The sequence below is a fragment of the Physeter macrocephalus genome, chromosome 12 (genome assembly GCF_002837175.3).
Source record: "Physeter macrocephalus isolate SW-GA chromosome 12, ASM283717v5, whole genome shotgun sequence".
Taxonomy (NCBI): Eukaryota; Metazoa; Chordata; class Mammalia; order Artiodactyla; family Physeteridae; genus Physeter; species Physeter macrocephalus.
Window position 1 is genome coordinate 20286012 of NC_041225.1, and position 23970 is coordinate 20309981.

A 23970-nucleotide genomic window follows, 5' to 3' on the forward strand; every position below is an offset into this window, starting at 1 on the left:
GAAGCCCTCGTGTCACAACTACTGAAGCCCGTGTGCCTAGAGCCCATGCTCGGCAACAAGAGAAGCCACCGCAATGAGAAGCCCGTGCACCGCAACTAGAGAAGGCCTGCACGCAGCAACGAAGACCCAACGCAGCCAAAAATAAAATAAATTAAAAACAGAAACAAAACAGGTACAGTGAACAAAGGGTAGAATGATAACATAAGCAGGGCAAGGGATAGTTAATGACCCACCTTGGATGGTTTTTAAAGATGCTCTTGCTTTAAAAGTGAAGGCAAAGCCATGACAAGGTTCATGGCACTGTTTACACAAACTTTTCATTCGCTCATGAGAGCACTTGGCTTTTTCTGGGCCAGTCCCCCAGGAAAATTGTTTTGTAGGGAGAACTTGTTTTTAAAGCATGTGATGTAATGAACTTTGCTTGCAAGAAAATTCTTGCATGTAAAAGCATGTTTAATGTGCTTTTTCTCCCAGTGTCTTCATGCTAGGGCAAAAACGCCAAAAACTCGTGCAATTCAGTTAGCGCACTTACCTGAAGGTCAAATTGATTCCATCTGATTTTTCCACGGGACCAGTTTGATCAGGTTTAAAATTTAGCAACATCGTCTTGAGAGAAGTAGGGCATCAAATAATCTTTAGGCAGCTTTCATAAACATTAAGTTGTACAAATAAATGACTGTATTTTTGCCAGCAGCCAATGAGGGTGTACTAGTATCAATTCTACCTTGTTCATTTGTCAAGGCAGCTGCAGAGTCTTACCCAATCTAAGGAAGGCGAAATAGATTCTGCCTCTTTGTGGGGTGTGGCAAAGTGCAGAAAGAACATGTGGGACTGGAAATACTGCTGGGGCTATTTTTGGAAAATACCATCTGACACAGTTGCATAGGGTGAATCAGGGATGAGCTTTGTGAAGCTTCTTTCTCCTAATTTAAACAATCAAGCCTATGTAATGAAGCCTCCATAAAACCTGGAAGGATAGGGTTGGGAGAACTTCTGGGCTGGTGAGCAGGTAGAGTTTGGGGAGAGTGGTGCCTCTCAGAGAGGGCATGGATGCTCTGCACCCCTTCTCCATCCTTTGCCCCGTACATCTCCTCATCTGGCTGTTGATTTCATATCCTTTAAAATCCTTATATAATAAGTCAGTGGTCTACTAAGTAACATGTTTCTCTGAGTCTGTTCTAGCAAATTAATCGAACCCAAGGAGGGGGTCGTGGGAACCTGGTTTATAGCCAATTGGTCCAGAGTACAGGTAACACCCTGGACTTGCTACTGGTATCCTGAATTAGTGTCAGCAAACTCACGTTCGGCTGCTCATCTCTCAAAAGCCAGTACTCGAGAGACAAGGGTTGGTTGGAAAAGGAAATGTTGCTTTATTCAGGAGGCCAGCAACCAGGGGAGTAGGTGGACTGGTGTCCCAAACCACCTCCAAAGATTCTGTGTCGCCATGAAAGTGTTAAAGGGAAAAGGGGAAATAATCTCAGTTAATCACTGAGAAAGGGGGTCAGATTCTTCACCATCTCCCACTGTGGGCAGGCTTGTTGACTCCACATGATCTTTCTTTAGATGCTATCTTGTTCACACAGTCTGCTTGTGAGATTACGGAAAGGGAAGCTGGGGAAAAGATGTAGTCATCTGTTAATTATTTATTCTTCATTTCTACTTCTAAGAAAAGAATCAACAGGTTAGGCGAGGCATTGTGTGATCAAAAGTTGTGAAAAGTGTGCTTTGGCCAGAGGTTAGTTGGTGTAAAGGTTAAGTTAAAATATAGCTTTGCTAGAGTGACAGGACAAAAGGGCCTCCTGCAAAGAGCTGCTTCCTGCAAGGAGCTGCTTACATTGGGGTTGGGGGGGGAGTGGTTGGAACCTCCAGTTTGTAGCGCCTTGGTCAGAAGCACAGGTAACAACTGGGTGTCTGAAGTGGAATGTGATCTTGTGGGACTGAGCCCTTTCCCTGTGCAGTCTGATTCTATCTCTGGGTAGAAAGTGTCAGAACGGAGTTGAATTCTTAGACACCCTGCTGGCATCCAAGAATTGCTTGCTGGTGTGGGGGAAACCTCCACACACACATATTGCAATTGGGTCTGGGAACCCTTTTCAGGGACCCAATCATAAAGGGGCCCTCACACTTTTGTGAGTTTTACTTCCAGGAGCCTGACCAAGCTCTGATGGTAAATATCAGAGAAAAATTTCTTTATGTGCTTCCAGCAGGGAGAGAGGAAAAAGAACCATTTTGCAAGATACCAGAGCATTCGGTTCTTAACAAGGACTGCCCTCAGGATACACTAGTTAATGAGAGCCTAACCTGCTGGGGTTTTATCAGGGCCTGACTGGCCTGGGCAAAGGGAAATAACAAACTCCAGCCCTCTCTAGCCATCCTGCCCAACCTAAGGGGGGAGAAAACACTGAGAAACGTTTGTGAATTTCATCGTCCAGAGGCATAGGCTCACTAAAAGACTGAGATCTAATCATAGGACTAGAGAATACTTCCCCTCTTCCCACTCCTCACCACATGTTGCTAAAGACCTATTTACAGCAATTCCTTTTACCTGGTAGATCACATCCAGCTATCAAGAAAAACTATAAGGCCTATTAGAGGGCAACCCCCCCCCAACACACACAATTTGAAGAGACGGAGCAAGCATTAGAACTAGATATGGTGGGGATGTTGGAATTATCAGACTGTGAATTTAAAACAACTATGATTACTATGCTTAGGACTCTAAAGGATAAAGTAGACAGCATGCAAGAACAGATGGGCAATGTAAACAGATGGGAATACTAAGAAATAACCAAAAAGAAATGCTAGCAGAAAACAAACAAAAATGAAGAATGCTTCTGATGGGCTTAGTACTATACCAGACACTGCTAAGAAAAGAATCTCTGGGCTTGAGGATACCTCAGTAGAAACCTCTAAAACTGAAAAGCAAAGAGAACCAAGACCGGACAAAAAAAAAAAAAACACAGAGCAAAATATCCAATGACTGTGAGACAACTACAAAGAGTGTAACATACATGTAATGGGAATACCAGTAGGAGAAGAAAGAGAGGAACAGAAATATTTCAAACACTAATTACTGAGAATTTCTACAAATTAATGTCAGATACCAAACCACAGATCCAGGAAGCTCAGAGCACTCCAATTAGGATAAATACCAAAGACAAACAAACAAAACTACACCTAGGCATATCATTTGCAAACTACAGAATAAAAGATAGGGAAAATATTCTGAAAGAAGCCAGGGGAAAAGACACCTTACCTCTAGAGAAACAAAGATAAATTACATTCAACTTATGCTCAAACAACCATGCATGAAAGAAGAGATTGGAGTGAAAATTTAAAGTGTTGAAAGAATGAGATGCAGTGCTTGGCAATGAGTCAGCCAACTGGGCACCCTGAAGTCATTGAACCCAAGGCGAAAGACATCATGATAGCAACTCAGATTTTCACTTTGTTCACATAAGATAATTTGGTAGGAATAATTTCACGAGCTTGTCCCATTTCCTTTTCAGATGGGAAGCTGTATGATGCATACGTCTTGTACCCCAAGCCTCTAAGAGAAAGCCAGAGCCATGATGTGGACACTCTGGTGCTGAAGATTCTCCCCGAGGTTCTGGAGAGGCAGTGTGGATACAAGTTATTTATATTTGGCAGGGATGACTTTGCTGGACAAGGTATGTTTTAAATGAGGTATAAAAATAAGAAATGAATAAAATAGAAAGGAACCGAAATTCCCTGATGGTCCAGTGGTTAGGACTACGTGCTTCCACTGCAGAGGGCACAGGTTCGATCCCTGGTCGGGGAACTAAGATCCCGCATGCTGCAATGCAGCCAAAAAAAAGAAAAAAAAAATGGAAAGGAACCTCTCTCTTCTTTGACTTTACAAACAGAAGGAGCTATGCTTGCCTTTGCCACAGAACCACAGGGAGCCTTTCACTCCCCTGCCCACAGCCCCTGAGCTGAGGAGGTAGGACCAGGCTCTCTTCTCTCATCAGGCTCATCCTCCAACAGGATAACTGGGATTCCTGGTTGAAATCACGTGACTTTCACTTTGGGTAAGGATATGGTTGACCCACCTGTATGAACCACTGGATGACGACACACACAGCCTTGGCCAAGAGACGAAAAAGGGACAACTGGTCATTTGCTGTCACATCCTTGAGACTAACCACTGAGTATTTTCTGTCAATTTGAATTTGTAAAAGGGCTCATGTTCAAGGCTGGTTTTATAAACTTCAACTCTCTCCAACCCTGCCCTACCTAAATAAAATAGAAGTTATTTATTTCCCCCTTTTAATAGGAGAGTAGCTTTGGGAAATGCAGTTAACATCACTGAACCTCAGTTGTCTTGTCTGTCAAATGGGGTTGAGAATGCTTCCCTGACTCAGTTGAAAGAATTAAATGAGGTAGAACCTGAGTAGGGACCAGTATGGAGCTTAGCACATATTACAGACTCAATAGATGAAAACATCCGTCTTATCCTATACCTTCTCTTTCTTAGACGGCGATACAGTAAGCAGCTGATATTTGAGATACCGCCAGGAAACCAAGATTACTAGCTAGTGGCCTGTTCTGGGTCATTTTAAAAGGTTTCTAAGAACTTTGGATTTGTAGGCTGCTCCTATCCATAGCGTATCACATATTTTCAAGTTATGAAATCATCCTCCATGAGGAAATGAAAATGTGATCCAGTGCTTGTTATAAGCCTGCAGAAGAGCTCTCATTTCATAAGCATATCAATATTTATTCATTCATTCACTTCTTCGACAAACATTTATTGAGCACCTGCTATGTGCCAGGTAATGTTGTAGGCACTAGAAATAGTAAAATAAACCAACGAGAAGAAGGAAGCGCTCTTGGGGAGGTTCCAGTCTATTCTTATATCCTAAGAATAAGGAGGATATAAAACTTGGCCTCTGTTTTGAAAACAGACCAAGTGTTATCCATAGTTGGATACTTCAAGAACTTTTCCCTCCCCTTCCCAAGAAATCATTAGGATACGTTATTTGGTTTCAAGTTAGGCTTATAAGTCCTAGTCATTTAAATAGCCATGAAGCACAAGAGGAAAACACAAATAAAGATTAGTACAACATTTGAGCTAACTACCTGTGTCCTGTCCTTTAAAAGTCTGTTATTTTTTAAAAAGTATTTATCCTCTAATATATACCAGACCTTCAGCTAAGTTTGGAGATACAGAGTTAGACATGATAAGATCCTTGTCCTGACTGGTGCGTGGTCTGTGGCTCTTTTAATCATGAGATGTTCTGCATCGTCTTTCTTTATTTCCAGCTGTGGTCAATGTCATTGATGAAACTATTAAGCTGTGCAGAAGGCTGATCATCATCATAGTTCCCGAAGTGCTGAGCCTTGACCTATCAAGGAACATGTCAGAAGAACAAATCGCAGTCTACAATGTTCTCATCCAGGACGGGATAAAGGTCATTCTGATTGAACTGGAGAAGGTCAAGGACTATACAACCTTGCCAGAGTCCATTCAGTACATCAGACAGAAGCATGGGGCCGTCCAGTGGAGTGGGGTCTTCACAGAGCAGTCACAGTGTGCCAAGACCAAGTTCTGGAAGGAAGTGAGGTATCACATGCCACCCAAAAGGTGCCCACCTTCTCCCCCTGACCAGCTGCTAGAGCACACGCCCGTCGACCTCATGGACGGCAAGTGGGAGGCCAACGTGGGCTTCATCACCCCGTGATGGAGAGTTGGTTGTCATGTGGTGGCTCACATTTAAATAAGGATGCATTGCATTTGGGCCATTCGCTTGAAGCTTACGGTTGTGTACTTGCGGAAAGGACTGTGTTTATTTGCTCATTTTGCTCAGAGCTACTTCCTTAGGGAAAGACATTACCTCTCCCGAAGCCCTCGTTAACTGACTGGCTCTGAACACTCATGAACACGGATGAGCATGGAGCATTAGCGTTTGAGCCCCTGGGGATGGGACAGGGAGGGTTGTAGAGTGGCAGTCCAGCTGTCAGGTGGTTTGGCATGTGGTGTGGCCCTGGTGGGGCTGGGGAGCCAGGATACAGGAGGGCAGTGTGGGCTTGGGTGGGGCTGGCAAAGGTAATGGCCCTCACTCTTCATGCCTGACCAGTGTGCAAGGCCCTTGTCCTCAGGGACTATTTGCTGTGTCTCTGAGCCCCTCTCACTCCTCAAATGCAAATAAATACCCGTGACCCCGCAGTCTGAGCACCTTGACACTGGAAGCAACTTGGAGGTCACCTGGACCTGCGGGGACCAACTCTGGTGGCACCGAGGTTGCCCGCTAATCACCCTGCTGGTGGGCCCCATGCTTTGAAAGACTTTACCTGTCAAATCAAAATAAGTAATAACTCACTTATTTTTCCAGCCGGCCTACGTCAGCCAGAATTCTGAGCCACATGTGATAGATGCAGTTACCACACCGAGAGGATGTACTTCTAGTCCAAGGAAACAAAGCCATCTCTCAGTTAGCCACAGCACACTCTCATCGCAGGTCAGTTTATGATTTAACAAGTCACAAAGATTTTTGACACGAAAATTTAGCTGTAAACTCTTATCATTACTTTCAAAGACCCAAACTGTCGGAGCTTAGATATAGTCCAACTCTCTTATTCTGTGGGTGACAACAACAGCATTCAAAGGTGGCTGTTATGGTGAGAATGTTCCTGTCCCCAAAATTCATATGTCGGAATCCTAACACCCAATGTCATGCTTTAGGAGGTGAGGCCTTGGGAGGTGATTAGGTCTTGAGGGAGGAGCCCTCATGGATGGGATTGGTGTTTTGTTTTGTTTTTTCACATCTTTATTGGAGTCTAATTGCTTTACAATGGTGTGTTAGTTTCTGCTTTATAACAAAGTGAATCAGCTATACATGTACATAGATCCCCATATCCCCTCCCTCCTGCGTCTCCCTCCCTCCCTCCCTATCCCACCCCTCTAGGTGGTCACAGAGCACCGAGCTGATCTCCCTGTGCCATGCGGCTGCTTCCCACTAGCTATCTGTTTTACATCTGGTAGTGTATATATGTCCATAATAAAGATTAGTACAACATTTGAGCTAACTACCTGTGTCCTGTCCTTTAAAAGTCTGTTATTTTTTAAAAAGTATTTATCCTCTAATATATACCAGACCTTCAGCTAAGTTTGGAGATACAGAGTTAGACATGATAAGATCCTTGTCCTGACTGGTGCGTGGTCTGTGGCTCTTTTAATCATGAGATGTTCTGCATCGTCTTTCTTTATTTCCAGCTGTGGTCAATGTCATTGATGAAACTATTAAGCTGTGCAGAAGGCTGATCATCATCATAGTTCCCGAAGTGCTGAGCCTTGACCTATCAAGGAACATGTCAGAAGAACAAATCGCAGTCTACAATGTTCTCATCCAGGACGGGATAAAGGTCATTCTGATTGAACTGGAGAAGGTCAAGGACTATACAACCTTGCCAGAGTCCATTCAGTACATCAGACAGAAGCATGGGGCCGTCCAGTGGAGTGGGGTCTTCACAGAGCAGTCACAGTGTGCCAAGACCAAGTTCTGGAAGGAAGTGAGGTATCACATGCCACCCAAAAGGTGCCCACCTTCTCCCCCTGTCCAGCTGCTAAAGCACACGCCCGTCGACCTCATGGACGGCAAGTGGGAGGCCAACGTGGGCTTCATCACCCCGTGATGGAGAGTTGGTTGTCATGTGGTGGCTCACATTTAAATAAGGATGCATTGCATTTGGGCCATTCGCTTGAAGCTTACGGTTGTGTACTTGCGGAAAGGACTGTGTTTATTTGCTCATTTTGCTCAGAGCTACTTCCTTAGGGAAAGACATTACCTCTCCCGAAGCCCTCGTTAACTGACTGGCTCTGAACACTCATGAACACGGATGAGCATGGAGCATTAGCGTTTGAGCCCCTGGGGATGGGACAGGGAGGGTTGTAGAGTGGCAGTCCAGCTGTCAGGTGGTTTGGCATGTGGTGTGGCCCTGGTGGGGCTGGGGAGCCAGGATACAGGAGGGCAGTGTGGGCTTGGGTGGGGCTGGCAAAGGTAATGGCCCTCACTCTTCATGCCTGACCAGTGTGCAAGGCCCTTGTCCTCAGGGACTATTTGCTGTGTCTCTGAGCCCCTCTCACTCCTCAAATGCAAATAAATACCCGTGACCCCGCAGTCTGAGCACCTTGACACTGGAAGCAACTTGGAGGTCACCTGGACCTGCGGGGACCAACTCTGGTGGCACCGAGGTTGCCCGCTAATCACCCTGCTGGTGGGCCCCATGCTTTGAAAGACTTTACCTGTCAAATCAAAATAAGTAATAACTCACTTATTTTTCCAGCCGGCCTACGTCAGCCAGAATTCTGAGCCACATGTGATAGATGCAGTTACCACACCGAGAGGATGTACTTCTAGTCCAAGGAAACAAAGCCATCTCTCAGTTAGCCACAGCACACTCTCATCGCAGGTCAGTTTATGATTTAACAAGTCACAAAGATTTTTGACACGAAAATTTAGCTGTAAACTCTTATCATTACTTTCAAAGACCCAAACTGTCGGAGCTTAGATATAGTCCAACTCTCTTATTCTGTGGGTGACAACAACAGCATTCAAAGGTGGCTGTTATGGTGAGAATGTTCCTGTCCCCAAAATTCATATGTCGGAATCCTAACACCCAATGTCATGCTTTAGGAGGTGAGGCCTTGGGAGGTGATTAGGTCTTGAGGGAGGAGCCCTCATGGATGGGATTGGTGTTTTGTTTTGTTTTTTCACATCTTTATTGGAGTCTAATTGCTTTACAATGGTGTGTTAGTTTCTGCTTTATAACAAAGTGAATCAGCTATACATGTACATAGATCCCCATATCCCCTCCCTCCTGCGTCTCCCTCCCTCCCTCCCTATCCCACCCCTCTAGGTGGTCACAGAGCACCGAGCTGATCTCCCTGTGCCATGCGGCTGCTTCCCACTAGCTATCTGTTTTACATCTGGTAGTGTATATATGTCCATGCCACTCTCTCACTTCGCCCCAGCTTCCCCTTCCCGCTCCCCGTGTCCTCAAGTCCATTCTCTACGTCTGCGTCTTTATTCCTGTCCTGCCCCTAGGTTCTTCAGAACCTTTTTTTTTTTTTTTAGATTCCATGTATATATGTTAGCATACGGTATTCGTTTCTTGGTGTTCTTGTAAAAGAGATCCCAGATGCTTCCTTTCCTCTTCCACCACATGAGGGTATAATGAGAAGTCTGCAATCTGGAACAGGGACCTCCCCTCTTCCAGGGCCTGGTCTCAGACTCCCAGCCTCTAGAACGCTGAGAAGTAAATTTCCGTTATTTATAGGTCACCCAGTCTATGGTATTTTGTTATAGCAGCCGAGCAGACGAGGGCATGGCCCTAATGAAGAGTCATAGAGACTGGAGGGGGTCAGTCTATGGACAACACAGGAGATGTGTCAGGGCCGGGGGGGCGGACAGCAGAGGCCCCACGTGTTGGGGGAGCAGGGTCAGGTGGGCCTGTGCCCTTCTTCACAGGCCGTGGATGGCATGCAGTGCCTGGCGGGATCTTAGGTGACACGGAGCCCACTCTCGTCTCTCGGGATTCATATTCCGAGATGACCTAGCTTTACACGTTTGTTATCGGCATTCTCAGGTCTGGAATGAACCTCAACCCACTCTTTTTTTAATTTACTATTTGCTCTTTAACATTTTTTAAGTTATGGGAAATATATATAACACGCAAACTTTGCGATCTTAACCATTTTTAAGTGTGCACTAGAGTGGCATCAGGTACCTTCACGCTGTTTTACAACCATCAGCGTGATCTGGCTCCAGAACTTTTTCATCTTCCACAGTTGAAACTCTGTCCCCATTAAGCATTAACTCCCCATTTCCCCCTTCCACCCAGACCCCCTGCTCTCGGCTCCTGGCAACTTCCTGTGTCTATGATTTGGACGGTTCTAGGTACCTCACGGAAGTGGAATCGTAGGGTATCTGTCCTTTTGTGACCGGCTTATTTTCCTTGGCCTTCTGCCCTCAGGGTTCCATAATATTTACTCTGCGTTCATTACTCTCCCCTAGTCCCTCCCTCCTCTTTTTCCTTCCCTACTTGAAGGTCACTGGGAGGGGAGGGCAGATTCTCTGTTTTATTACAGGGAGAGGGACCACCACCAGAGGTCATCAGCTCATCAGGGCCCTTCTAATCAGGTGTTTGTAAATTTTTGGCATCTTGGTTTATCTGTCCAACCTGGGAATCATAGCTCTTCATGCAGGATTTTCCAGTTTAGGTAAAATGAGCTGTTTCTCATGGTGCACCCAAGAGCCCAAATGGTGACCACCGCATATGCTCTTCACCCCGTTCCCCTCACCTTCCGTCAGTCTTCTCTCTGGTTTGTCCCTTGTCGCCTGCAATGCTGGAGAAGTCTCCTCACCTGTAGGACGGCTGACACTTTGTCCTTCGATTGGTCTTATGTGGAGCCCATATGACAGTGCCTATTTCACCATGGAGGAAGCCGAGGTCCAGAAACGTGAGGCTGATAAACCAGAGACACAGTCATTTGGCGGGCAGGCACGTGGTCTGCTACCCGCGCTGTGGTTCTTACCCTACAGCAACTTCTTCTGACTCTCTCAGTCCTGTGAGACCAATTGCCGGTTGGAAGTAACTTCCAGAAACCTGGACCCTGGCTTCCGGAAGTACACAGTGAAGGCTTCTGAATGATTTCCCTCAATTTACTCTGGGCTTTCTCCGGAGCGAACACACTTTTGTTTTGTTTTGCCTTGTTTTTGCCTGGCAGTGAAGAAAACTATAGCATTTAGGCGCATGTGTGATTTAACATTCAAGACGGAGAGCTCCTTCAATGAGTTTTACATTTCTCGAATGGATCCTTCCGCATGGCTGGAGATCTTAAGATGAGATTGATGAATGAGGCTAAGTCTCAATTAAACTCCTTTCTTCCTGGGACAACTTTATCTGAGACACTCCTCCCAGGGGTGGTGGGGGGGGGAAGCACTGGAGTTAATTTCACCTCTTGCCTGGAGCCACATTGTCTCCTAGGAATCTGAGGATCTGGGGCTGTGCCTCTTGGTTAAGAGCAAGAGGGATTCGAGTCTGAAACTCCTCCGCTCACTACCTGGAGGGGTCTTTGAGAAGCTGGTCAACCTCCCTGAGCTTGTTTCCTCACTTCGTGACGATGTGAGGAGAAGAGATGACATATGTAAGGCACAGTATGAAAAGCAGTTGTTATTTATGGACAGGTTGGATGCACTTGAAATAACTCAAGCCATAATATTTAGGGAAAAGGTTTAATCGAAGGGGGAAAAAAAATCGACGTTGAATGTTTTGCAGTAGGCAGCTCATAAAAATTTCTACTAGCTTCTTAAAGTCACACACACAAAACGCCCGTGGAGACGGGGTTCTCCATACTGGGGTCTACGGGGTCCATGACTGTACCCCCTGCTGTGCGCGTTCGGCTGGAGTGACTTTCCAAACCGTCCTGCCCTGTGTGCTAGCCGGTGTGCCCCCCCCCACCCCGCCCCACTTCCGCAAGGACCTTGGCCTTCCTGCTCCCCTGGGTACACACGCAGCTCCACTCCGATGTGGTCCTGGATGCCTCTCCTTACTTGCTGCTTGTTGGTGATTATGGGGGCTCAGGAGTTGTGAAGCCTGGACCCGGGAGGTGGGAGCCAGGAATAACCTTCACCTGCACTCGCTCTACCACGCAGGATCCCAGGCCAGGAGAGTCTTTGAAGGAAGTACCTGAAATGGGGAGACCCCATCAACAGAGCCATCCCTACCCTGGGCTCCTGGGGACCGCGCCGTGGACCCCTCCTCCAGCCTCTACCACCTCTCAGACCAGGATCCTTTCTTCCTCGGACACTGAGTGGCTCTGATTCCAAACCACCTGTCAGGTCCTGGAGTTTGCTCACTTCTCCTGTCTGTTTCATCCCAGAACCCCCCGAAATGAGACTTGCCAATTTTCCCTGAAGACTGTGTTTCCCTTAGAGGCTTCCGGAATTTCTACAGCAGGGGCTCAGCGGCACCCTTTGTCTGGGGTGATGGTGAGAGAAAAGGACTTGCAGCAGCATTTGTATAGAAAGCCCTTTATCTAAGACGGAGACACGGCTAATTACCCATGTCAGAGAATGGGTTGACGCCCAATGGAGATTTGAGGGAAGTGGCATTGGAACTAGTGAAGTCCACAATACAGTACTTAAAATGTGCATTTCCACTAGTTTGGAGACATTCTTTAATATTTTATCTCAGCAACTGAACAGATCACTAAACTGCTAAAGATAACGAAGTGGAAACCTCACAGGAAATATTTGCCATGTGAATATCCAGGGATTCCCAAATCATTCTCAGTTTTATTACTAGTAGTTTCAGCACTTTCACTTTTAATTTCCACTTGTTTTTAATGAAATCGTAGGGATGCAATAAGGTAAAAAGACAAATAAAGGCGTTAGCCTGGCTTTGCCACTGAAATGTAGGTTGGCCAGTAAGGGCTGAGAACGTTCATTTGTCGGCTGACACGGGCTCCTGCCCAAATGTGCATAAGAAAGAAGGTTTAAGTGCCAAAGGAAATGGACACAAAGGCAGGTTATAGAAGAGCTGAAGGCCACTACCAATTCATTCACTCATGTTTCAGCTGCTGGGCTTAGTGAGATAAAAGGAGGTTTGCCACCTGTCGTTGGGGGTGGGCCCCATGTCCCCTGGGTGAACCAGAGGGGACAGAAACTGGCCTGGAGGTAGGGGTGATGTTAACGCAAGTTCGCGTGCCTGACGCCAAACAAACGGAAACGTCAGAGTTTGGAGCAGAGAAAGGTTTATTGCAGGGCCATGCAAGAAGACCGGTGGCTCATGCCCTAAAAAGCCCAAACTCCCCGAAGGGTTTCAGAAAAGCGCATTTATTTTTATTAAAAAAAATTTTTTTATTGGAGTATAATTGCTTTACAATGTTGTGTTAGTTTCTGCTGTACAACAAAATGAATGGGCTCTACGTGTACATATATCTCCTCCCTCTTGAGTCTCCCGAAGCCCTTTTAAAAGCCGGGTGAGGGAGGGGTGTTGCAGGGTCTGTGATCAGCTTGTGCCCAATTCTCTGATTGGCTGACGGTAAGGTAGCAGGGTGGTGTCACAGGGGTTCACATTATCAGTCTTGGGACTTCCCAAGACTGATGGTGGTCCAGTGGTTAAGACTCCGTGCTCCCAATGCAGGGTGGCCAGGTTCGATCCCTGATCAGGGAACTAGATCCCACATGCCCGCATGACCCAACTAAGAGCCTGAACGGCTAAATAAATAAATAAATATTTAAAAACAAAACATGGTCAGTCCTTCGGCTCCAGGAGGCCTGGGGCTATGTGCTCCAGGCATCAGATAACATCTTGCATTTGTTGGAGAGGGGGAGCTTTGTTACATCTGTAACAGCAACTCAGGAAATGTGCATCTGATACTGTTATCTGGGTACTTCAGAGAGGAGCTACAGCAGAGGATATGGGGGCATGGGGGCGGGGGAGGTCTGTGTCGTGTCCCCTTCAGAGAGGAGCTACAGCAGAGGATATGGGGGCATGGGGGCGGGGGAGGCCTGTGTCGTGTCCCGTACCCCCCCCCCCCCCCCGGGAAGGCCCCATGGGGTCCTGCCCGGTTACTGTGAGAGGTGAATAGGTCAGAGGGAAGGTGACATACAGGTGCTGTGCCCCTCATTCCCTTTTGGTTCACCTTCCTGTAATGACTGAGCTGGCCATAAAACCCACTTCCTTTGGTCTCTCGCCTCGAACACGGTAAGTCTGCCCATGAGAAAGGGCAGTGTAAAGGCTGAGTCACATCAGTTAAAGGGCCCAGGGAGGGCTGGTCTTTTCCCAAAAGACTGAGATGCAGATACACACGTGTAAGTGCTTGGCACGCCCTGTGGTCCCACGAGGCACCGTCTGACTAACACGGGGAGTGGGCAGCGGAGCTCCTGTCCCTTCGTGCCTCCTGCCCCGCCCACGCCCCCCCCCCCAGTGACTCACAAGGCTTCCTGCTGTGTCCCAGGCCGCTGACCTTTCCTCAGCTCTCCATCCTGCTTCATATTTATAAACTTTCCTTCAACACTCGTTTGTGTGGTTGATTTATCCAGGGTTGTGTCTGGAAAGTTAAGAAAGCGGATAATTCCTCCCTGGTTGCCTTTTTAGAGACTATTCTATAGCTGACAAAGCCACAACATCTGGAATAAGTGACGGGCTGGGTCGGGTGGTGACCTGGGCTCTCAGAGCGGCAGGACATTGGGCCTGAACTGCTGCAAGCCACAGATCTCAAAAGGAATCCTTCTGGGGCCCTTCAAGGAGGGAGACTCTGTGTGCATCCATCCTTTCTCTCCTGCCGAACCCAGAGGCATTTTCTAAGGGATGCTGACGTTGTCGTAGTGACACTGAACCCTCGTCCTGTCCTCCTCCTTCTCCTCTGAGAGGAAGGGGTAATCAGACCTTGTAGCCCTGGGTCTTGTCCTGAGTCACCTCTCCCCAAAGGCTCTTTTATTGTTATTACTATTTTTTAACTCAAGTCCACAAAATCAAGAAAGCCAACACAATGCCTGCCTGTGAATGGTAAAGGGAAGTGCGGAATCCAGTATCTGCATGTTTGCCGGCACAAAACCAATCCATTTAGGTAGGTTTTTCAGTACTGCGTCTATTTTTTTCCAGAAAATCTGTTGGTTTGGGTCAACCATTGACTCAAACTCTGACAAAACACAAAAATTAGCTCTTTTCTACTTTGGCAGGGTATAAACAAGCTGCTTTAATGGCAAGTAACTGTTTTGTTTTTCCTGCCTGTCTTGACTGCTGTGGAAGGGTGTGCATTTTAAGCTGTCTTTGTCAGAGGCTCTCTTATTAATGACAGTAGCCACTGCGCACCTTTGATGCTCTGGCCTAACCATTCTTAGGAGCAGAGCTGACACTTATCTGCAAGGGCCAAAAAGCTTTTACCGAAGGAGAAGGGAGAGCAAGAGAGAAGGGAATCCACCGGGAGACACCATCAGATGATCGGACCACGAGGGGGAGGTTTTCTTGTCCTTATCAGGAGGCTGCCCAGCCCCCATCTCCCACCCCCCTCGGAAGACACAAAAGTGCCTCTTTTCGGATTTCAGGCCCAAAATGGAGCCAAGGGGGTTAGGAGTGCACCCACACCGGCCGAAATAGGCGGCACTGAAGTGTTTCGCTGGATGGATCATGCTGTGTTTTGCTCTGTCTCCTCTTCTCTGCCTGCTTCCAATTTCCTGCTGCAGGAGGGGCTGGGGGTGGGATTCTGGAGACCCAGCGGGGCTCAGCCAGAGGGGAGCTGGATGGGGTGAGAGCCTGGGGTCTCGGTGGGCAGGAAGCCTGTGCATGTGCCCCTTCCCCTCTGTGTCCACAGTGAAATAATAAGCTATAACTGTTGCAAATATCAGCAGACCAGGAAGAAAATTTCATTCTCAATTTTGAAATATAAATAATAGTTTTATTTGTTGAGCACTCGTGAAAGTGATCAAAATTCTTTTTTATCCATTGAGAAAATTAAAACCTATTTCTATTACATCTAAGTAACCAGCTGGTCACCATGTAAGTATTTATACCTTGGTGCTGGCGTCAACTGAAAAACTGGCAAAACCCAAAGTGTGATTACAGTTATAGAAAAATGTGAGGATAATGTGCAAAAGAAAAAATTTTCCCCCTTACTCAGTGGATGTATTCTTTCTTTCTTTTTTTTTTTTTTTTATAAATTTATTTATTTATGGCTGTGTTGGGTCTTCGTTTCTGTGCGAGCGCTTTCTCCAGTTGTGGTGAGTGGGGGCCACTCTTCATCGCGGCGCGCGGGCCTCTCACTGTCGTGGCCTCTCCCGTTGCGGAGCACAGGCTCCGGAGGCGCAGGCTCAGGAGCTATGGCTCACGGGCCAAGTGGCTCCGCGTTGTGGTGAGTGGGGGCCACTCTTCATCGCGGCGCGCGGGCCTCTCACTGTCGTGGCCTCTCCCGTTGCGGAGCACAGGCTCAGTAGTTGTGGCTCACAGACCTAGCCGCTCCGCGGCATGTGGGATCTTCCCGGACCGGGGCACGAACCCGCGTCCCCTGCATCGGCAGGCGGACTCTCAACCGCTGCGCCACCAGGGAAGCCCGGATGTATTATTTCTTAATCTGCATCACTGGCATCTACTGTTTCATTGATTTATTCATGTTGTCCCTGAACTTACCTGGAAAACCCTGGGCATGGAAGATTTATATGGTGATGGTGCTGTGGTTCCCGCGGGCCCTCTGACCCACATTTGCCCCCATTTCCCTCTCTTTTTAGTGCTGTATCAGCGGGATTTACTCGCCCTCTCCCCAAACACCACCATCTCTGCCGTCCCTCCCCTTAGCATCTTTCTGGAAAATAAAAACATTAATAAGGACCGAGGCTTGGGCAGGGGCTGGATGATTTTTCAAAACATCCATCAAACATGGCCAGCCCCCCAAGACCAAGCCACGCGCAAGACAGACCAGGGCTGCAGAGCCTGGATTTCCAGGATTTGGCTGAAGAACTCGCATCATCTACCAGCAGCTTTCACATTTTTTAAACTGAGAACTACAGAACTAGGTATATTTTACATTGCAGCTCAGTAAGCACACGCACGCACACAAAGAATGAAAATAAACTTCTGTTCTATTATTGGTCCTATTCTCTTCTGTCTAGTTTTGCTCAATTTTTTCGAAATGTGGAGCCCAGTCCCTTGATTGTTTAATGACCCACTTATGCGTTTCCAAAGCAATTGGACAAACACAGACCCAGCTTCCCAGCCTGCGGGTCACCACGCAGGAATGATAGTCTGCTTTCTTCAATCAACAGGCTTTATCAAGTAGTGATTACCTAACTTCTGGGTCAATTCGTTTTATTTGCTGTTTGGTGACGGCAGGGCAGGAGAAGGCTTCCCAACAGCCAAGTGAACAGAACTTCCTGCCTGTGTAACAGGATGACACCAAGAGGAAAAGAAAGTAGCCCCGTGGGTGAAGAACCTTGTGAAAGAGAAAAGCATTTCCTCTCTTGAGACCCAGGGAAACCGAGGTTCACCCCCCAACTTGGAGACATCAGAGGACACGTGCGTCCTCCGCACGGCGCCACTGCGCCCTCTGCTGGTGGGCGAGACGCTGCTCTCCATCCCTCGGCGCGGAACCCCCTGGTCCAGGGGCTGCATCGCTGGGCGGAGAACGCATCCTCCTCTTCGCTGGCGCTCTCGCGCAGCCTGTCGGGAGTCTCCACCTTAAGGCCAAGAGTCTCTTTCTCCTTCTTAGGCTGTGGAAAACGTTGAGACAGTGCCGTTTTCTAAATCTGTCACTGTGTTCCTAATCCTTGGGCTTCCGAGACTGCAACCATCTGTCCACAAGTTGTGATGGGGAACGGGAGGTCCTGATTACATGCTCACAAGGCAGGGGTCTAAGGTGATGGTTCCATAAAGGTCGCCCTGCCATCAGACTGCCTGGATTCCAGTCACAACTCCACCACCTACTAACTGAGTGCATTTGCTAAACGGGTGACTTCTGAGCTTCTCAGGCAAGTCACAAACCCTGTGCCTCAGTTTCTTCCTCTGTAAACAGGGGATAATGAAAGTACCTACCTTGTAGGATAACCAGCAAGTAAAATGCTTCTTGGTGCCTAGCAATACCTCAGTGAACACTGGCTTTTATTATTATTATATTGTAATAATTAATATTATTTATACTCTATTAGTTTGCACTTATTTTTGTTACTGCAGTAATGCTGACGAAGATGAAAGGTAGCATTTTTGGAGCACTCACAACATTTCAGACATTCTTCTGCATGCTTTATACTTACTGATTCATCGTCAGCTCTGTGAGGTAGCACCCTAAGGCCCTTCCTCACTTTGCAGGTGAGGAAGGAGGCATAGTCTGGTATTAGAGGGGCTTGGGAGGCAGATAACCTGGGGTCAAGGTAGCTAATCTCTCTGTTCCATTCGCCCAGCGTTCCATCCCTAGAATCCAGATGAGAATAATACTTCCTTGATGAGAGGATGGTACGTATTAAATGCAATATGTGGAAAGCACTTTAAGCCCTAGACAAAACGGCTAGTTGGTATTACAGTGAATACGGTAAACCCAAGATTACCTTATATCACTGAGTATATATTTAGAGTAGTTCCACCTTAAGAAAAACCTGACTCTACCAAAAAATATATAAGCTCATGAATTCAGAGAGTGATTATATTTTTGCTTTTTTAGTTAAAGTATAGATTACAGGGCTCATTTGATGAGTGATTCTTGAACCAAATTAAAAAAACAGGAAACCACAAAACACTGAAAAAATATAGATGTATATTATATTGGACCCAAAGGAAAGGAAGGACATATTTTACTACATAATCACAAGTACAATAGAAAAGTGTAGAGTAAACTGCAAAAGAATGTGAGCAAGCATATGAAAGATAAAGGTTGCCATTCTTAATGCCCCCCAGAAAAAAGGCCAAAGGATATGAACAGGAAATTCACAAAACAAGGGCTAATTCGTGCAAATGCCTAGTGAATGAGGAAGTGGAAAACATCGCAAATCACCCGTTGCTACTAGTTTCGGACAGTTACAATGTGCCAGACTCTATGCTAACCTCTTTAATATACTCTCTCATTTATTACTCTCAATGATCCTATACTTTCTCCACTTTAAAAATGAATAAATTAAGGATGTAAGAGGTCATCCAGGGGTAATGTAGTTGTAAGAAATGCCCTAGGAAATGTATCACTAAGTATTTCATGATACTGTAACATTACCATTAAATTTTTTGGTGTGATAATAGTAGCATTGTTATGTTTCCAAAAGAGTCCTTGTGTTTTAGATGTGATATAGTGAAGCATTTATGGATGAAATACTAAGATGTCTGAGATTTGCCTCAAAATAATTCAGTGTAGGGAGAGGAGGAGCCCTTTAGAGAATGGAGGAAACAAGATGGGCATGAATGAGGCTCATGGGGGCCCATCATATTATTTTCTCTATTTTTGGATACGTATGAAATCTTCTCCAAAGTAAGCTTGAACATTAAAGTAGTTAAAGATTTTTAAAAAAACAACTAACTCTCAGACACTTGAGCAAATTGGCCTATGAAAACAGAAGCACATTTTTCTTTTCTAGCTAGGGAAAAAGGCATTTGGTTTTCTTTTGTTTTCAAAATATAATCAGCTTCTTCTTTTCCTGATTATTTGCTCATTGGAAAAATTCATAAAAACATGAAATTATTTAAAAAACAATATTTATTAGCATTTTGGTGTATATATGGATATTTACATGGATTTGATCTTGCAATGCATATCTAATTGTTCCCCAATAAAATACTAATATATCAGCATAACAACATATCATGGACATAATTACAAGCCAGTAAAATAGAACTACATCTTTTTTTGTTGAAATATAATTGACATATAGCATTATGCTAGTTTCAGGCGTATGACATAATGATATAATATTTGTGTATATTGTGAAATGATCACCACAATAAGTCTGGTTAACATCCCTCAACATACATAGTTACCATTTTTTTTCTTGTGGTGAGAACTTTTAAGATCTACTTTCTTAGCGACTTTCAAATATACAACACAGGATTATTAACTATAGTCCTCCCACACCATTTTTAATGGTTGCATAGCATTCCACTGGATAGATGTATTATAATTTTTTTTTCTTTTTTTTTTTTTTTGGCGGTACGCGGGCCTCCCACTGCTGCGGCCTCTCCCGTTGCGGAGCACAGGCCCCAGACGCACAGGCGCAGCCGCCATGGCCCACGGGCCCAGCCGCTCCGCGGCACGTGGGATCTTCCCGGACCGGGGCACGAGCCCGTGTCCCCAGCATCGGCAGGCGGACTCTCAACCACTGCGCCACCAGGCAAGCCCTATAATTTTTAAACTAATCCTTGATTTAAGGATGTTTAGGTTGTTTCCAATTGGTTACTTTTGCAAATGTGGTGCATTCATCTGATGATTTGCCTTGAATAGATGACTAGAAATAGAATTTCTAGGTTAAGACATCTGAAACATCCTTCCAAATTCCCCTCCAGAAAGTTTGTGGTTGTGACTCATACCATACGTTGGTTGAAGATGCCAGAGAGTTAAGTATTTATTCTAATGTGTCCCAGTGAAGAATTTCAGGCTCATGTTTGAGTTCCTATTTCGGTCATAACAATGGAAAATTTCTTGTTTCATATGTTTTTGCATGTTTCACAAGAGATGATCAACAAGATGGATGGGGTTGGATGTTTTGGGTCTTGAAGGACGCAGTCACACACTTCTCGGTGCTGGGGTGCTGCTGTGTAATTCCCGGGCCCGTCTCCCTGGGGTGGGCACCTGTGGGATCCAGTGTGCTATGCTGCTGGTGGCCCTGGAGGGTGTCGTCTCAAGCAGGACTTTGACGTGGAGGCGGGGCCACTCCTGCATGCTGCCCCATCCAATTGGCTGCATCCTAAACCTTGAGGAGCCACAGTATTGGGGTGAGGAGAGGCCCGGGGCTCCAAACGAAGGGGAGTGGCATCTAGGCTGCCGCTACCGCTACCCACTCTGGTAGCGTAAGTTACTGCCACGACAGCAAGGCACAACCCGACTGTGTTTTCTCCTTTCCCACCCCACCCCAGGTGAGAGAGGCCAATGTCTTTGGGGTCTTTGGTTTTAGGGCCCCGTGGGGAAGAGAACGGAGTTCAGTCAGATAGGCTGCTCCCCTATGAGGGGTGCGAGCCCCTGAAACTAACAGGAGGCTTGGGCTTTCAGGATGTCCCTGCTCTGCTTTGATGCCGCCCTCTCTGCATTCATTTCACACACCGTAGTGGATAGGGCACAGATGTTCTTGAGAAGAGACGCTACGGGCCTTGTGTGTAAGGATTAATATCTGCTTGTTGGAATGAACCAACAAAACCAAACCCTTTACTGGGGGAGGGGAGGGTGCACAACAGCAGGATATGTACTCCTAGGCTTTGTGCTTGAAAAACCATTCCCTTCTCAGTTTTCCACCTTTTCGGTTTCAAGTAACATCAGTCAGCTTGGAAAATCCCCACAAATGACTAACTGAAGGAGAGGCAGGCTCTGTCCGTCTCATTCAGGGTGAAAAGAAAGCATCGGCATCCTTTGACCCTGACAGTGGCCATGTGTGCCCCCAGGGACACAGCCATTGCTTCTGGGGGAGTCGAGGGCCCCCAGCACAGCATGGTGCTGGCAGAGGTCGGCGGACGAAGGAGCCATGGGAACGTGGGACGCAGGGACATTTACTTTTGGCCTGATGTTCTTTGTATCTATCACCTGAGATTGTGCCAGGTTTCCGTTGCACTGCCGCAGTGCTGGTCTCCCTTAGGAAACTGTGCCCAACGTGGCTCCCGGGGAAGCGGGAACGGGCGGGAGCCCCTCCCAGGGCTGTGCTTGCCCCGCCTCTCAGGGTGTGGCCAGGGAACCCGGAAGATGTGCTTTGCCTGTGTTCCTAGAAGCCCCATCTTTCACACACACACACACACACACACACACACACGGTGTGGCCAGGGAACCCGGAAGATGTGCTTTGCCTGTGTTCCTAGAAGCCCCATCTTTCACACACACACACACACACACACACACACACACACACACACACACACACACACACCCACCCCTGCTCCAACCTTCACCTTCCAAACCAACGGCGAGAGTCCAGTCTGTAGACACTCAAGAGACCAGGAAAGAGCCCTGGGAGGTCGTTTGGCAGAGCTACTGTGCTCCATCCCGTGTCCCAAACAGGACTTTTGTGGTGTTATTGTCATCTTCTACCATGTGTTCATTCAGCAAACGGGCCTCCTACGTATATACAAAGATGAACAAAACAGCCCGGTCTCTGCCCTGATGGTCTGTGCAAGCTAGTGGACAGGTGAGGTAGCAACAAGAAGCGGAGAGGAGGAACTTTCCTGGTGGTCCAGTAGGTAAGACTCCGCCCTCCCAATGCAGGGGTCTGGGAACTAGATCCCTTCCCGCGTGCATGCCACAACTAAGAAGGCCGCATGTCACAGCTAAAGATCCCGCATGCCCAAAATAAATAAATAATTAATAAATAAATATTTTTTAAAAAGGAGGGGAGATGGGCAGAGAGGGTGCAGGGGCCTGCAGAGCGGGCGGAGAGAAGAAACAATCGGGGGAGAAAGCTAACTGATTGGAGATCGTATATCTGATCTGTATCTCTAGCTATCTGTATCATCTGTAATATTTTAAAGGCAACAGAGGTCACACGGGGACGTGGCTGGCCTGGATGTTACCTTGCTCAATGAAGAGGCCGCGGGGACCCAGCTGTTTTCCACTGAGCACCCCCGTCCCCCATGGTCCGGCTCCCCCCGCCATCAGGCGTCCGCGTGGGAAAGAGCTGCGGCCAGAAGCCACTGGGATCCTTGAACAGGGCTGTGGCGTCTGCCAAGCTGGTTGGTTTAAATTAAACCTAAGACTAAACCCTCCACCAGACATGTCCGTTTCGGAGAATGGAGAATAAATCATTTTAAAGTGGTTTTCCCTTAGTGCTCGGGGAAATTGTCCCGAGGTTGGGGAGGGTGGCGATAGCTGCGGGCGGCGCGGGGGGGAGATTCAGCCTTGCTGATGACAGAGAACCTGGGGAAGAATGGCTTGTCCTCAGGGCTGCTGTCCCCTCCTCAGCCCCAGGGCAACCCCAGCCCCCCAGCCCCGCCCCCGATCACGGCTGGCGGGTCGCCGTGGCGCAGCCCCTCTTGGGAACGCCGCCGACTCCCCTGGGAGGTGGCTACCTGTCTGCTCCCAAGGACAAGAACGGACTGTAAAACCCCCTGCAGACAGCTGCAGGGACGTCCCAGACCCTTAAAGCCGGTGCCGAAGCAGGCGGCCCACGGGGCGCCCGCGATTGCTCCACGTGTCCTGCAGGGGGCGCCCTGGCACTTTTTTCTTCCATTTCTAAGCGTTCCTGTAAAGAACTGTAACGTTGATTTGACACAAAGCAATAAAAATCTACGCTCGTAAAACACGGGGGGAGAACAGACTGGCTAGCTGATTCTACATTCCTCCTCTTTGCCTCAGAAACACAAGAAACGTCCTTTAGAAACACAACTCACAGCCTTAGCTCCTGGCACGGTTGGATGGGTAAGTGTTTTGCAGGTGATTCTTCTAGAGATGGCCCATCAAGGGTGGAAAAGTGCAGCATGAAATCTCACTCCGTCATTCCAGCCACTCCCTAAGACTGGCAGCAGGTGGGAGACAGGTGTCCCCAGGTAACTGAGCTCCACGGCTGTGGTACTAATGTGGTCGCCCCCCACCTGCCAATGCTGAGCCCCCTTCCCTATCAGCTCCCTGAATGAACACTTGGCGGGGTTTGATAGCTTCGTAGTCACCTTTGGTGCTTTGAAGTGTCATTTGGGGTCTAGAGGATGCAGCTCTAGTCCGGATTACGTCATCGTTCGAGTCAGAGCCTTTCTGTCCCTCTCTGCCGCTAGGGGGAGATGGGAGCTGAGCCTCTCGTGGTCGGATTGACGGTGGCTGTCGGTCAGGCACCCCTCCTCTTGCCCTCTCTCTCCTACCCTAGTTGGAGCCGTGAGACGGAAAAGATAGAAGCCTGTATCCTTGACTGTACCTGGTGACAGCCCCCTCCCGGGGGCATCTCAGTGGCTGTCCTAGCTCGTTGCCCACGGGACTGAGGTGGATGGATGGATGGTGAACTTCATGTCTTCCCTCCAAGGAGCTCTCAGCTGGCTGTCCTTCCAGGCCGGCATGCGGTGTGGGCCCTCACACCACATACCTCGATGTTCGTGCTCCCGGCTCAGCTTCCTGCCATGGTCCTGCACACGCGAGATCCATCCTTCCAGCTGCTTGGAAGCCAGAACCCCTGGTGCTGTGGGCATCCCTGGCCTGCTCTACCTGGCAGTGCCCACCAAGCCAGCTCTTCTCAAGTCAACTTTTATCTATAGCTCAGAAGCACAGGGGCCCTTCAGTCAATCTACCAGACACACAGCAGGAATTGAGATCCCGTCCCTCTTTCTTGCTGGCACTCTTAAGATTTAGGAACAATT

The 23970-nt window shown here is 47.5% G+C and overlaps 1 protein-coding gene across 1 annotated transcript in view; it reads left to right on the forward strand.

The window, feature by feature from the left end:
• IL1RL2 (interleukin 1 receptor like 2) overlaps window positions 1–8135 on the forward strand; it is a 58331-nt gene extending 50196 nt beyond the window's left edge. The window contains 2 exon segments of the mRNA XM_028497038.1: window positions 3510–3671; window positions 7238–8135. Of these exon segments, the coding sequence (XP_028352839.1) occupies window positions 3510–3671; window positions 7238–7656 (581 nt within the window). The 3' untranslated portion in view covers window positions 7657–8135.
• The last annotated feature ends 15835 nt before the right edge of the window (window positions 8136–23970 follow it).